Source organism: Mchenga conophoros, linkage group LG3 (genome assembly GCF_057382185.1).
Source record: "Mchenga conophoros isolate Kocher_MC1m ecotype Shallow Benthic linkage group LG3, M_conophoros_male_GT1.1, whole genome shotgun sequence".
In the NCBI taxonomy this organism is placed as follows: domain Eukaryota; kingdom Metazoa; phylum Chordata; class Actinopteri; order Cichliformes; family Cichlidae; genus Mchenga; species Mchenga conophoros.
The window spans coordinates 42189562-42204699 of record NC_140528.1 but is presented as its reverse complement, the minus strand read 5'-3'; the positions used below and the strand labels follow the sequence as shown (position 1 = coordinate 42204699).

The 15138-nt window shown below is 38.0% G+C and overlaps 1 protein-coding gene and 1 pseudogene across 1 annotated transcript; one reads left to right on the top strand and one right to left on the bottom strand.

Annotated features, from left to right (window-relative positions):
- Window positions 1-2078: 2078 nt before the first annotated feature.
- LOC146578753 (programmed cell death 1 ligand 1-like) lies at window positions 2079-4384 on the bottom strand. Its single transcript, XM_085269065.1, has 3 exons — window positions 4211-4384; window positions 3406-3771; window positions 2079-3167 (listed from the first exon to the last, which is right to left on the bottom strand). Exons 1-3 carry the CDS (start codon window positions 4290-4292, stop codon window positions 3010-3012), a joined length of 606 nt encoding a protein of 201 aa, XP_085125191.1. The 5' UTR covers window positions 4293-4384; the 3' UTR covers window positions 2079-3009.
- Window positions 4385-10075: 5691 nt separating this feature from the next.
- LOC146578752 (costars family protein ABRACL pseudogene) lies at window positions 10076-10372 on the top strand (annotated as a pseudogene).
- Window positions 10373-15138: the final 4766 nt, after the last annotated feature.

Genomic DNA, 15138 nt, shown 5'->3' with positions numbered 1-15138 from the left:
AAAGCAGAGTGCTGCATTGCCCAATAAGGAGATGCATCACAGCTACTAATTTAAACAGGGTGTTTCACATTGTATTATATTTATCTCAGTATACTAGCAAAATAGTTTTGGGATAGTCCACATACCATGAAGAGGCCAACTTTGAGTGGGTTTAGAGACTGATGAACTTCTTACAAAGTTCACCAAACAGTGAAAAGTGCATACGGTTGTTTAGACAAGTAGGATGTCAGTGTCTAACATGTCTTAATAACACCTTTTTCTAAACTCTTTTTTGTTTAAAATGTGTTTTAAAAAAAACAAAACCATTTGATCTGTAGTTATGAAAATGTATGTTATTCAAAAACATACACTGCATTATGTTCAAATACTAGCTTGCTAGCCGGTTCTCTTCAGTAGTAAAGTCTAAAGTCTCTAAGGTCTCAAGTAATATTTTTAATTTTATTTTATGTTATTTTATTTTTAATACAGTTATGTAATGTTCAATTATGCCCAGAATGGCATCGCTTTGTAGTCATCCACACCAACATGCACATGAAAATTCTTTGTGTCAGTGACCTGGAGTAACCCTCTTTTGAACTGAGGCCATACCTCTGGGCCAATCACAGTTGTTCTAGAATCAGGCTCTCTGCCCTCAGCCAATCAGCACTTTTGTAGTGTGTCAGTGTCAGTGTTTTTATCACTGGCAGCACTAGTTGCCATGTTTTGGGTTTTGCCATTCATGAAATTATTTTTTCTCCTAAAGCTGTCCTGAGGAGTTTCCATGTTTTTTAGATTACCATGACTTGGATGACTGACAACCTACACGGACATATTTCTCCTAAAGCTTTTGTCTTTGTGTCTTTTGAGTGTTTTTTTTTTAATTATTGTATGGTGTAAGCTAGTCGTTCATTCACAAAGTAAACATTATAAGAACTCCCTCATCCCCAAGTCGACTGCTGATAATATTGTGATCAGTCTACAGACAGTCTACAGAAACATAAATATATATATATATATATATATTTTTAAATATATATATGTTTTATAAATCATATAATATACTTGCTGGTCCTCTGAGCAACACAAATCTTTGAAAAATATAAATTATGAGCTCAGCCTAAATCTTGATTTTAAAAAAGGTGAAAAACAAATAAAACTATAAGATATCCATTGTCAAACAAACAATTTACTCGAGAGCAGTCCTGAAAGTCCTGGATGAAGAAGTAGCATCAGTGAGTGGTTCAAAAGCAGCTGAGTGTTTTTAATTTTTGAAACCAACTGTTATTTTATACTCTGTGTACAATGACAGCTAAAAAACCCCGTAAAGATCAGAGAGGACAACAGATTCAGTCTGAAGCTCAGCCATCAGTGAGTCATTGTTGAACTTCTTTCTCAAACACTAAAGTCAGGCTCCATTTCTTTCTGTATATTTGAGATTAAAAATTATTTTGATGGAGAAATAAGTTTAAAAGTGCCATGGAAACTACTTCAGCTAGACAGAGAAGGGACATGTATAAACCTGCAAATGAATTCAGCTTAAACGCTGATGTTAATGTCCCTTAGTGAGGTTTTCCAAGTGATTACTTTCCTTTGAGCGCCTGAATAGGAACTGAGAGGGAAGTTATCTGTAAAACATAAGAGCATGGTACATCACACTTTCTTTAATCGTTCTTTTGAAATATATAAAAATGTTACAGTATCTTTTTTTAATTTTTTAATCCTTAATGTGTTTTGATGGAAATAAGTCACCGTTTCCACTTCATGATCCACTTTTTGATGATTCATGATGAAAAGGCAAGACAGTTATACTGAGTAAACATTTGCACAGAAGGACTGTTGCTTATGAGAATGGCATGTCTTTGTAGGGTTTGTAGGTTCTCATTGATGCCATCATTCAAATCCCAGTGTCAATGACCTGGAGTAACCCTCTTTTGAGGTGAGGCTATACCTCTCAGCCAATCAGAGTGTGAATCGGAAACCCAGCATCCACTTCCTCAATCAGGTTCTCTGGCTCATTTTTCATTCAGTGTTTTATGCACACAGATAATAAATCAAATTAAATGTAAACACTTCATGAGCACAAAAACAGAAAAGAAAAGTTGGAGATTGATTTTCTTTAATTTATAGGTTTCATTATATAGGGTTTATATAACAACAATAACAGTCATATCAAGGCATGTGATTTTTGTGGTATAAAAACACTTGTGGAATAAAAACAGGGATATGAAGGGGGAGAGCTCCAGTAGAAACAGCATCAACAGATCAGAAAGATTCTGATAAAAGAAGGCTCATGAGTACAGACAAAATTCTGAGTCATCTTCATCATTGCTAACATTACATTCAAAGTGGACATGTGCAGAGGAGGGAATGGGAATATACTGGCGCCAAAGATGTTGAATATGGAGCTGTCAGAGAGGAGGAAAAGACCTCAGAGAAGATTCTCTGATGTAGTTTATGGGGGCATGCAGCAGGAGATGGAGGTAGATGATCCGCTGTGGTGAACAGGAGCAGCTTAAAGAAGGAGATGCTGATGTGCTCTTTAACAGTACAAGTAGTGCTTAGAAAACATCTATAAATAATAGCTACATACAATAAACTTTCAATACTCTGAATTGAAACTATTTAAACTGTAAGTACAGCTTCACCTCACAGCATTCTTTTTCAAATATGAGGATTTCCAGCTGGTGTTCATGAAGCTCATCGAGCAGACAGTTTTTTTGGACTGTTTTTCAGATATTTTACAAATAATGCTGTTATTGAATGTTCAAATTTTAAATCTGAAAATGTTTGCTGGACAGATCGTTGATGTTTTGCACCAAAGAAAAAAAGAAAAGTTAAGCAATTATTTAAATTTTCTTTTCGGATGAATAAATCCTTAGTTTAAGTTCTTTAGCGTGCCTTAAAGAACAGGTTGAAGTCTTTCACAAAGATGCTGAACACCAAATACACAATGTGATGGATAATTTCAGTCAACACTGAGAGGTTGAACCGCCATTAAGGTGTAAAAACCTCTGGGGCATTTCAAACATGCTACAATTCATTAGGATAATTTCTCTGTTGCCGTTTTCTGTACACCAAAAAACCAACAAGAGCAGTAACAAGAAGCAAAGCAGAAACTGACAGACCAACTTTCAGTCCAACAAATCCATCCTCCTTCCCTCCATCCTCTGTGAGTCCTCCTGTCTGACCTGCAGGTGAGAAACAGGTGTGAGGTGTCAGCTGTCAGGTAGGTGATGAGTGAAGAACAGAACAGAATCCATTTCCTCTTCAAACTGCTGTCAGACATTATCTACTGCACTCTGATCACATCACTCAGACCAGCTGCTTTCTACAAAGTCTCATCAACAACATCTTTACAAACAAACATCAACAAGCAGGAAGCAGCTTCACCTCTGATCACACACACACTCAACTCTACTCACTCACCTGGAGGATCAACAACACTCAGGGTGATGATGCTGATGGGGTCAGTCTTCAGATGAGCTCTCTTCCTGCGGCTTGTTCTTCTCTGGACAACACGACACTCGTATGTTCCAGTGTCATTAATCGTCACATTGTTCAGAATCAAAGACACATCTCCATCCTTCATCTGTCTGTTCTGCAGATCCACCCGGTTCTTAAAAGATGGATGCTGGTCCTCAGGATCAAACTGCCCATCCCGGTAGGAAAGGACATATTCATCTTCTATATCAGCTCTGCTCCACTCTACAACTATAACGGAGATGCCCTTGTCTGGAGCTTGACATGGCAGAGTGACATTCCCTCCAGACTCAGCTGGGATGACTTTCTGGTCTGAAAGCGGGAACACCATACAAGCAGAGAAGTTAAAGTGATCAAGTGTTCACTTCTACAGCAGAAAGTCACAGTGAGGATCACAGAGAAAGAGAGCACGAGTCTCTGGTTTATAGTGGTTGAATCCTTTAAACCTGACCATCAGACCTGATGCTGACCACAATCTTGTATACTAAGTACAGAACACAGATGAATGACATTGAGCTCCAAAATAGCTCCTGAAGTCTGCAGTACAACTAATGTAAAAAATACATATTTCAGGCCAAACGAAGTAGCTTCATGAACCTTAATGAGGACTTGTTTTTTTAGCATGCACTCTAGATATAAGAATGTGTAAAAACAATACAGACAGGAAAGTGTTACGAAGTTTCCTGTCTTTAAACGCCTTTGTGAAAGTGTCTTATATATATATATATATAATTTTTTTTAAAGATATTACCTTTGTTTTCAGCGGTTGCGTGTGAAAAGAGTTGATAAGCACACAGCAGGAAAATCCACACTTGAAATGATCTTCGAGTCATTGTGTGAATGGATTAAAAGCCTCTTGAGGAGTCTTTGTAATGCTGAGGCAAAGATGTAGAAGTCAGAGTGTGACTCTTTGGTACTGTAGCGTTATTAAAGTTCACACACGCTGATCATCAGATGAGGTGCTGATTGGTCAAGCCCCGTTTGCCTGAAGCTGCTGATGTTAGTGGGCGTGGCTTTAATTTTTCGTACGTGTGATGTGTTTGTGTGTGATGCACTCTGGGTCCTGGATTACGTCACACACAGTTCACGTTTTATCGCTTGTCCGGACGTCGAGTAAACACCGGCGGTGCACGCGCGGAAATAGCGGAAGTGGGAAACTGATGAAGAGTGAGGCTAGGCTAAAGAGTACAACCACTCCACACCAATGACTGTAGAAAACACACACGCACACAAAACGTAAACTCGAAGGACTGGAGCTGCTGATCGAACAACTTTATCCTCAGCTGCAGTGGTTTAGTAGAAACCTGCTAATCCCAGACACCACCGTAGAGCTAACAGACAGAGCTAGCTACCGACAGGACAGTATTTTAGAGGAGTTGGTTATGCTACTGTCTACCCTCGACACAGCGAGGAGTGTAAGCCGCGGGATCGTAGCCAAACATGGATCCCAAGGCTCTGGTAGTAGTATGGTCAATACCACCCGTTGCTAATGCTATCTCTGAGTCGTTGTATCAGCTGTCATAAACAATCAGCTTCTAAGCATGACTTAGACCAGGTGTCATCAGTGACAGTGAAGGGCCTGCACTGGACCAGACACAGTTTGATAAGTAGATTTGACAACGTTTTAAAATACGTGACACTGGCGTGCCAGGAGAACAATGCGCAGTACAAATATGCACTGAATGTTCATATTCTTATAACAAAAATGCAGCAAAATGTTGGTATTAATTAAAATTAACATCTCATCTAAAACCAGGGGCGATTTTAGTCAGCAGGGCTGGAACGTTTATCACCGCGGGGGCGTCATTGCACTGCATTTCAGCCATAACCCGCCGCGTACCATAAAAACGCCGATGGTCCCCTTTGCCGCGGGACGTGACAAAACTATGGCAACGCCGGCATGTTACGCTTCCGGAGTGAGAATGGGCGTTTAATTAGCAACAGCAAAACATGGAAGAGCTGAGTTTGTGTCTCACAAACAGATTTTAGAGATTTTTACTTTGTTATAAGACTGGTGTAAAAAAAACACTGTGACGCGTTCACTGACATGTTCTCCTTCTTTCACTTTGCTGTATATAAAGAGAACAGAGAGGCTCTGCTTTGTGCTTATATTCTCCTCCTGTGTGTTTGTGTGCAGAGTTTCTACCAGAGCCAAATGTCATCTACTCCTCACTGAAGTCGTCCACCAGTCCAACCACTGGGATCCAGCTGCTGCTCTCTAACTGGTCCACACAGCAGCTCAGACCTGACACATTCACTGTAAACACACTGGGTTATATTCTGTTTGTTCTCCTCGTGAAGTTAAGTACAAGCAGAGCTGAGAGTCGTCTGCTTATCAAACAGCTACACATTTTATAGGAACAGGTTTTATGGACAGAAATCTAAAACCTGTAAATCTGAAGTTCAGGAACAGATTTTCCTGCATCTACAGGATGGATCACAAATTACAGTAAAATATTATTTTTAACATCTTCTTCATGACTAAAGTGTTCAGCAGCAAGTTTCCATAAAGAATAAAGTAAAAAGTGACTCCAATTCGTAAAGCGAGTCAGAAAATCTTTAATGTGCTCATTTAAAGTTTAAAAAAGAATTAAGTACTTTTAATGAATGTGATGTTTGCCTGTACGCTCTTAACACTGTCTGTTTCACTGTGCAATGTAATAAACAAAGAAATTAACATGATTTTTTTCATGTGAAGCAGCAGTACAGGTCATTTGTAATCATGTGGTCGTGTGGATTTGTTACACAGCTTAGTATCATACAAATTCACATTTCAAGGTCAAACTTATTTTAATGAATGCAAATCATTTTTTATGTAATCAAAATTATTTGCAGCACTAATAAACTTCCTTTATGTACAATGTGTTTGGTTTTCTCACATGAACTCTGGTGATGCATTTTCCTGACATTAAGCTGACATTAAACACCTCAAAAACACTTCTGTTTTAACATTCATTACTATGACACTGGCCTTGAACTATAATGCTGTATTGTGACACATGAACAATAGACTAAACCAGAACTGTTTCTGCAGTATGTAGCTCACTCCACATGCTCATTAGTGTTTGTCTTCACTGAACTTTAAATCACGATGTCACATAAAAACACATCACACTTTCACAAACCTCCGTGGATTTAAATTCATAACACTGTAATAAGTCTATTGATTTGGTGTGTTTACATTAGAAGATGTGGTAACAGGTGTGAAGGCACCTGACAGCAGCTGATAGTTCAAATAGTCTTTTCTTCTGTTTTTTAAAGCCTGTTCTTCAATCAGAAGCTGATTTAGCAAAAAAGTTAGTTCTGGATTTAGTTTCAAGTTAGTGCACTGAAGCTGACCCCCTCTTAACCTTCTGACCAATTGTTAATAGAATAAACTGTTCGGTTGCTGCACTCTACTGGCACTGGAGTGCTACAACACTCTTCAACTCAGTCTTCACCACTGAAAATGTAAAAACTCCACTTTATGAATGTGCATCAGCTATTTTGCATCTGATATGGAGGGAACTTCATACTAATACAAGTTTTATAAAATGTCTTCTGTAAATACTTTTTATAGGTTTGTTCACACCTGCTGTTCACAGCTGGTTTCACATAAAGTCCAATCTGCTCAGTGACATCACACGGATCAGGAGTGCTCAGCTCTTTAAAATAAAAGCCTGTTACACATGAATTTTATAGACACTGAATGCAACAACAAATAAAAGCACAACTATAGGTTCAATTTTTTTGATCTATCCATAGTAATATACATTATTGGCCACTTTATTAGGTACACTTTGCTAGTACTGAGTTGCACTCCCTTTTGCTTTCAGAACTGCCGACCAATGATCAATCCAACTTCAAAATATAGTAGAAAGATAGTCTGAAAATATAAGAAATTATTAAACAGAAAAGTACTAAACAACTCACGGTGATGATGCTGATTAGAATCATAGGTCCTTCCACTCCCTGGACAACACGGCACTCGTATATTTTTATATAGTTTCCTTAATCGTCACATCCTTCAGAATCAAAGACACGTCTCCATCCTTCATCTGTCTGCCCTTCAGACCTATTCTCCATTTCTCAGGCCTTCACTCACTCTGCAGGATCATGTTTAAATAATCTGCTAAAGGTCCACTGCCCTCTCTCCCAGACATATTCAAACCTCCACACTTATGTCATCTGAACCTTTCCAGTCCTCATCCACTTCATTGCTACCCTTATTTCCTCCTGACTAATCCTCTGCACTTCCTGATTCATTAATTGTCCTCCTCCCTCCATCTCACAACCCTGCAGAGGTTACATCTCTGTCAATGACGACATAGTACACCTATGTTGTAGTACACTTTTTAAATCCTTCTCAGTGCTAGAAGGCCTGATTCAGGACAGAAGAGAGTTTCTATTATTATTAGAGGTTAATCTGCATTAAAATAATGTAAAGTCTTTAAAGTGGTAGACAGAGTGGCTGATACTTTACGTGTGCACTCAGGTTTTAGACTTCAAAAGTTTTTAATTCCTGGTTTTACTGATTAACTACTTTGTAAGTGGACAGCCTCTTTGACTACAAAATAATTCATGCACGTTTCTTTGCATTTTAATCCAAAAAGATTTGATTCTCATCTATTTGAATTAAAGGTTTATCCTGTCTTATTTTTTCCATTTATGAACTTTCTTATGTGAATTGTGTACCTCACTGCAGTGTTTGGACACTTGGTCCATAGTTTAGAGGGAAGGAGTGGCGACCTCTGGGTACTGGATGTCTCCATTTTCATTTTTGGGCTGTGCTTTGTTCTGTAGTTTCTTCTTCCTTATTCCGTTGTACCTTTAAGAGCTTTTTTCCCTGCTGCAGATGAGAAGAGTGGATAAGCACACGTCAGGAAAATCCACATTAAAATTGATTTATGATTCATTGTGCGGATGAAATAAAATCCTCTTTATCATATGAAATGTCTTTTGTAGTCCATGATGATGTCGTATTGGACTCCAGTGGTGCTAACGCCCAGAGCAGCCGGCGTCGGTGGTGCGTTTTGTTGACCGTACGACTCCAGAAATGTGTAATTTTATATTTTTTAAGAGTTTCATCAGAGCTTTGAAGAGTTTCTTCTTTTCAGTCATCTGCTGATCTGCTGTAGGTCTTACTGGTGAAGCCTCCAGTGGGTGTCATGTTGCATTTCTGACCCTTGTGAGTATGTGCACGTCTGACCCATCTGGCAGTTATTATTGGTATTGGCTCAGTGTGTACTGGGAACCCAATTTGTTCTACTCATGTGGGAAAAGTGCATCTTCCACTTCCTTCCTTCCACAACCCAGGTCATGAACAGCCGAACCACGATCTGGATGAGGATGCAGATCGTTTCTTTTTCACTCGGTGCAGCTTTTCTTGTATTTACGGTAGAGTGATTCTAATCTGCGCAGAATTTTTTCTTTGGTTTTACGACTCATGACACAAAAGCCCAAAGGAAACAGACCAATCCCGTGCACTGTAACGATGATGTTACTGAACCAGTCATATTATTTATCCAGAGTGCCTGTGAAAACCGAAAGCCCAGTTTGTTAAAGCTGAGATTAGGTTTTATATGAAATGTAGGCTAGTTAAGGAAAAAGAGAAACAGAAGCTCAATCTCGATGTTTGTGTTTATTATTATTTTAATAAGAAACCACAACTTCTTCAAAAGTTCCCTTTTTTTTTTTAACAATTTTATGAATGCAAACCTCATCTTAATTGTTGTTGTAGCTGCTTTTAGTTCCCTCATTTCTGCAGCATCTGTTTGGGACCTACACCTGTTTGACACGGTGGCCCTGAGAGATGAAATGCACTGCAACGCAAGAAAACATAAGCAAATAGAAAAACAAAAAATGCTGCATAAAGACACAAGTGAAGTGATTTAGGGGAGACAATAACGTAGTGGAACAGCTGTGCAAGTGACAAAAAACTGAAACATGTGAAGGAGCAGAGAGGCTCACTGAAAAGAAGCCGGGGATTTGTTTTTGTTGCGAGGGAGAAAAAGATGCAGATAATGTGTTTTCTAAATCTGAGATTCATATGTTTGTTGAACTTTTGCTTTTCTCAGCTTGCAGTGGATTTGGCCTCTCAGGGCCACCATAGTTAAATGCTTTAATCTAATTTAAACATCACAGCACAGGTACTTCTACTACTGGACGTCTAACCATAAGTTATGAATATTACATAAACAAAAATGAATAGTAAAAGCTTCCTATATTTCAAGCAACATTTTAGTTTGTGTGTAAAGTACATGTGAGTTGTTCTGAAAATAAAAGTGTGCTGTGAAATAGTTTTGAATTTCTAACCTCGCATATCTATAGTTATAAATTGTGATTCATGTTAAGAAATTTGGAATCTAAGAAGAAATAAGAAGAAAAAATGTGATAATCTCAAACAGTTTGTTCCTTATGCATCAGAAAGATTTTCTTGGATAGTTTGTTGTTATTTGCATTTTTGTTTTCAGAGGTAACACAGTGCAGGTGTCTGCATTTCTAAAGGGAGTTCTCTGAGCGCAGCATCATTTTCCACCGGTGGCGATTCATCAGAAAGTCGTCCTTCACGTCATTACAAGCAAAAACAAGTCAAAGTAATCAGCAACAATTAAAATATAAAAAATATATGATTAACATATAAAATTAAATGTCTCTTGATTTGCTGGTTCAGGGGATCCATCAACTGGGCAGTGAAAATGCTAAAGGTAAATTTATCACAAAGTTCTGTGTCTTGTTTAATCACGAGCGCTGTGCCAACATCTTATGAAGCGCTGGTGGCCACTCTGACGGCCACTCTGACGGCCACTAGGAAGAAGGTGATTGCCTTCCAGGGAGAGCTGGTTCTGCAAAGTGTCCACAACAACGTTGACATCATCCGGCTCCAAGAATGAGAAGCCGGTGCTGGGATAGGACAGCTTTCCTTCACAACACTCAGTTTTAGAACTGAACTCCAATCACCAATCGGATTTGACTTAACAGTACACCGCCAGACTCAGCTGGCATTTCTGCATAGGATTTTTTTGCTTTTTGCTTTCAGTGTGACAAATTAAGTATTTTATGCTTCAATGATTTGGACCACAGATCAGGAATATAATACTTTTTGCTAATGCATTCACTTGCCTCTACAGTTTATTATCATGACCCCAGACCCCCACAGGACATAACTTACAGCTTTACCACCCTGAGCACACCTAAACTTATGTGATCCTAAAAGCTAAGCAGGGTTGGGCCTGGTTAGCACTTGGATGGGAATTTGCCTGGGAATACCAGGTGCTGTAAGCTTGGGGTTACTGTAGAGCATGTCGCCTACTTACATGAAGGATATATGTATATGAGCAATGCTCAACTTCACTTTCAGGACAGCCTGAACACAGAAAGAACTTAATAAATGAACAAAACACTAAAAATTAGAAACATACCCCACTTTTCAAAACACAATAGATTCAGAAGTCCAAAAAACACAAAACACTGGGAACGAAGCCCGGGATCCAAACACAGTCTAGCAGTTGAGCTTCCTCACTTTTGCTCTTTAAATCATAACTATTATCAAAGATCCATTTCTTTATTTTTCCATTTTACTTTCATTGGGTTACACGGCACACTGCACTTTCCATGTGAGTCAGTGTCACATGATCCACAGCCACAAAGACAATACGGCCATGCTGAAATCATGGGATCAGCACCTAAATGTGAAACTGCTGTTTGTTTGTTTTTGTTTTTGTTTTATTTTTCTTCTTTTTTTTTGTAAAATGTTCAATTCAATGTAGTCAATATAATTTTATTTATACAGCACCAAATCACAATAAACAGTTGCCTCAAGGCATTTTATATTGTAAGGTAGACCCTACAATAATCCATAGTGATCCATTACTTGTAACATGTGGGGCTAATATGCTTAAAGTGATCTCATTTGGTTACAGTAATGTCATGAAAACCTGCCATTGTGACAGCCCTAATCGAGCATAGGGTAAAAACATACCCTATGCTCGTAAAAATAGCATAAAAACAGTCTTTTCTCCAGTAACTTCAGTCTTTAGCATGGAAGCCAAATCATGTTACATTCATCATGTTCACCTTCTTTTTAAGACAGTAAAAAAAAAGGTCAACATGTTATTTCAGGACATTTTTAGATAAGAAAGCAGGACTCATGGTTCACCTTTCTATTCCTGCACAAATGATATTTTTAGAAACTGAAACTGGTTAACTAACTAAACAAAGGTTTCAATGGCACAAGTCAGACATTTAAAGATAATTTTGTTATTTATTTTTCTATTATTTTGTTTTAATGGGGTTCTGTATGGAGTAACATGACACTCATGTCAGTGGCACATAAGTTGATTCTGTTCATCTGGACGTAACGTTTTCTGTGGGAAAAACGTTTCGTCACTCATCCAAGTGACTTCTTCAGTCTGACCTCCCAGCCCATGTTCCTTCAGTGGGCTGGTTTCAGTCATTATGCAAATGTACTGTTTATAAGATTGGGGAAACCTGCAGTCAGCTGAGACTGAAGAAGTCACTTGGATGAGCGACGAAACGTTTCTCCCACTGAAAACGCCACGTCCAGATGAACAGAATCAACTTTTGGAGATTTACTTACCTGGATGATTGAGCATGCATCAAGACGTTACAGTTTTTCTTAATTGCTTTGACCTGCCTACAGAGACTGGATCCCCTCAGTTTTCATCATCACTATCTGAGCAGAGCAGGAGACACTTCTTGGAAATGTGTTAACCCTTTCTCATTGGCTTGACAACTTTTCCCCACCTTTTTGCAAAACAATTAATCTCATTCAAGCAGTCCAAACCCCATTGATTTAGCTGTGGTAACCAAACAGAAATCACCTATTTCTAACTATTAGAAGCTACCAAGATCAGTATGAAATCAATAAATCACCTGTTTTTGAAGTCCTTAACACAAACTTTCATTTCGCAATCAGTCTGCAGGCCTTCAAAGATGCCACATCTGTGTAGTTCTTTACCAGCATCAGTTGAGGAGGTCTAAGGTGAGCGATTGAGTATCAAAAGTGGCAATTTCTTATACTGTAATAGATTTTATTTTGGTTTATATGTATTTTTTTGTAATATTTCCAGTGTTTCAATATTCAGTCACAGTTTGAAAAAAAGTCATTGACTCAATAAAATTAGCATCAAACTATTTCTGATTCTGCATCTAAATCATTGCAAGAAAGCAAATTTGACACAGCCTATGTAGAAAGACAACAAATGACAAAGGCTGTGTAATGGGCTACAATGATGAGCAATGGTGCACGGATTCAGTACTGTGTTTTGTGTAATGATTGATCGGACAAGCTCATACACTTGTTTACAAGTTCTGATGTTTGAAAACAAAATTAGCTTTTGTTTCATATTTTAAATGTTTTGGCATTATTAGAGCCTTTTGCAAAGAAAATGTGTCACTTTGAGCATGAGTGCCTCTGTTTAGGCCTTTGTGTTAACTGGAAAAATGTGGATTTCACAATTGGAAAATTACTTTCTGTTCACCATTTGTGTGACTAACAGTTTCACGTCCAGGTGACTGTTGTTGTAATTTGGTGATATATAGATAAAACTGAATTAAAACGTCTGGTGTACAGCTTACTGAGAGGCAGTGTGCAATCACAGAAAATAACAACCTAAATTTCACCGTAACCCTCACTGGAGAAAAGGCAGTCTGGAACAATTGTTGAACATTCCTCTAAAATCAGTGCTGTGAGAGTGACTTTGCTTTACCAAAAAAGAAAAAAAAAGAAATCAGATCGTGTTTCATTTGAACAGTAAAGTACCACAACAAAGAATAAATATGTAAGAACAAGTATCACTGCTGTGGAGTTTTACATGTTTTCATGATTACACATACAATGGACAAGGTTTCTATAAAAATTACACACAGTCTAAACAAATTACAACATACTAATTATTGGAGCTTAGACAGTCCAGGCCAATATTTTACTCAAATACATCGGAACGTATTTGAGTATTTTGTTATGATCTGTAATCTGAGTTTCTAGTTACAATCTGGATTATTTTATGTTGTAATACAATATACTATGGTCCATATGCTCTAAATTTGTCCTGCTTTCTTAATCTATTGGGTTGTTGTAAAGTGGTGGTAGGTGTCATCAACACGTTCTCACTGACAAAACGGGTGTGTTAGGCCGCAATGTGGTGGAGCAACAGTTGTTTATCGTTTATGACATAAAATAGATGTAAACGGAGCTCCACTGGAGGCATTTGTTTCGGAGTTTTCGGTTTGTATGGAGTAAATAAACGTTTTCCTTTTTTTCTTTTTTACATTCACCTCGTTTTTGCTACCGAAAGGCCTACAGCCAAGCACGAGTCAGAAACTTTACGTCCAGCAGAAGCGACGAAGGACCGAAGATTGCCGCTACACTAATAAATGTTTTATGAAAATCTGACACTTTCAAAACAGAAGAATACATGTTTTATAAAAATCACGTTCTTTGATGATCATATTACATGTGTCACATTTTAAAAGGAATATATACTTGGACAACTGTTCACAAAACAGTTTTAGAGAATGCAACACGCCTTTACTTTTCCACAGTGCGTGTACGCCTCTACCAGAGTTTTGTGTTTTTTACAATTTTGCAATTTTACAATCAGACACAATAACTCACGATTATCTAAGACCTGCCATCAAATGTCCGTCACTTCTTCACAATCATTTTTTCATTTAATTTTATTTCACACATGGTTCAACAGTGGTTCGTGTCCGCTGCTCTCCTCAGGTTTGCTGGATCAGATCCTAATGCAGAGGCGTCTGAACTGGGGGGTAAAAATGGCTCTTTGGCAGTTTATCAAAAAATATCTTAATGATTTTATTGACGGGTCTGGGAGGAGTTCGAGAGATTGTCATTGTACCCACACTGGCTGATGTGCGAGACGAAACACACTATCGCGTGGACTCTTGCTCCTGTGCGACCGACTCATGCAGAGGTGTGGCGTGTGTAAGTCTACCTGTGCTTCCTATGTTCCTTGTTTCGGATTAAGCAAAAGCAAATAAAACGAAATAATGCTTAACGGGGCGTGCAGCCTCCATCTCCCCCATCCTGCTCTCTGTTGTTAAGAAGCAGCTGTTTTTAAGAATAACCTTTTCCATGTCTAAAAATGGGGCATTTTTTGTCAGAAAAACTGCACTTTTTGTCTAAAGTTAAAAAGGGCGCAAAATAATAAATTCATTTAATAGTTTTCATTTCTATCACACACATTATATTGCATTGCAATATGTTCATGGTGTTTTCGGTCATATGATTATTGATTATTACCGATGGAGAAAGAGCTGAGTCATGATGGACTGAAAGCTGAACTGAAAATCAGTGCAAACAAGTTATTATAGAGGATAAATTTGGACATTAAATTTTTTTGTTTGTTTTTTTTGTTTGTTTGCTTGAGGTTTTTTTTTTAACCATTATATAGCTTTCACTGACTCGTGATTTGGTTGTTTTTTTTTTTTCCAGTTTTAGGTTCTTTTCCTTCAGCAGATATTTTGTGGTTGGTTTATGTTTATATTCACGTGCTTTCTTAGTTTTTTTACTTACTTAGTTTTACTATTTCTGTCTATTGTTATACTTTGTTTATATTCCTTGATTCGCTTTATTCCTCCCGTGTGTTATGTTGTTGTTGAGTTCGTGTCACTTTGAAAAGTGTTCTTGCGTTTTGTTTCCCTGTTTTATGTTGG

Coding starts and splice junctions, on each gene's coding strand:
- LOC146578753 (XM_085269065.1), bottom strand. CDS start 4,292: ATGACTCGAAGATCATTTCAAGTGTGGATTTTCCTGCTGTGTGCTTAT. Junction 3,772..4,210: donor CGCAACCGCTGAAAACAAAG/GTAATATCTTTA, acceptor TCCCGCTTTCAG/ACCAGAAAGTCATCCCAGCT. Junction 3,168..3,405: donor GAGTGTTGTTGATCCTCCAG/GTGAGTGAGTAG, acceptor TCTCACCTGCAG/GTCAGACAGGAGGACTCACA.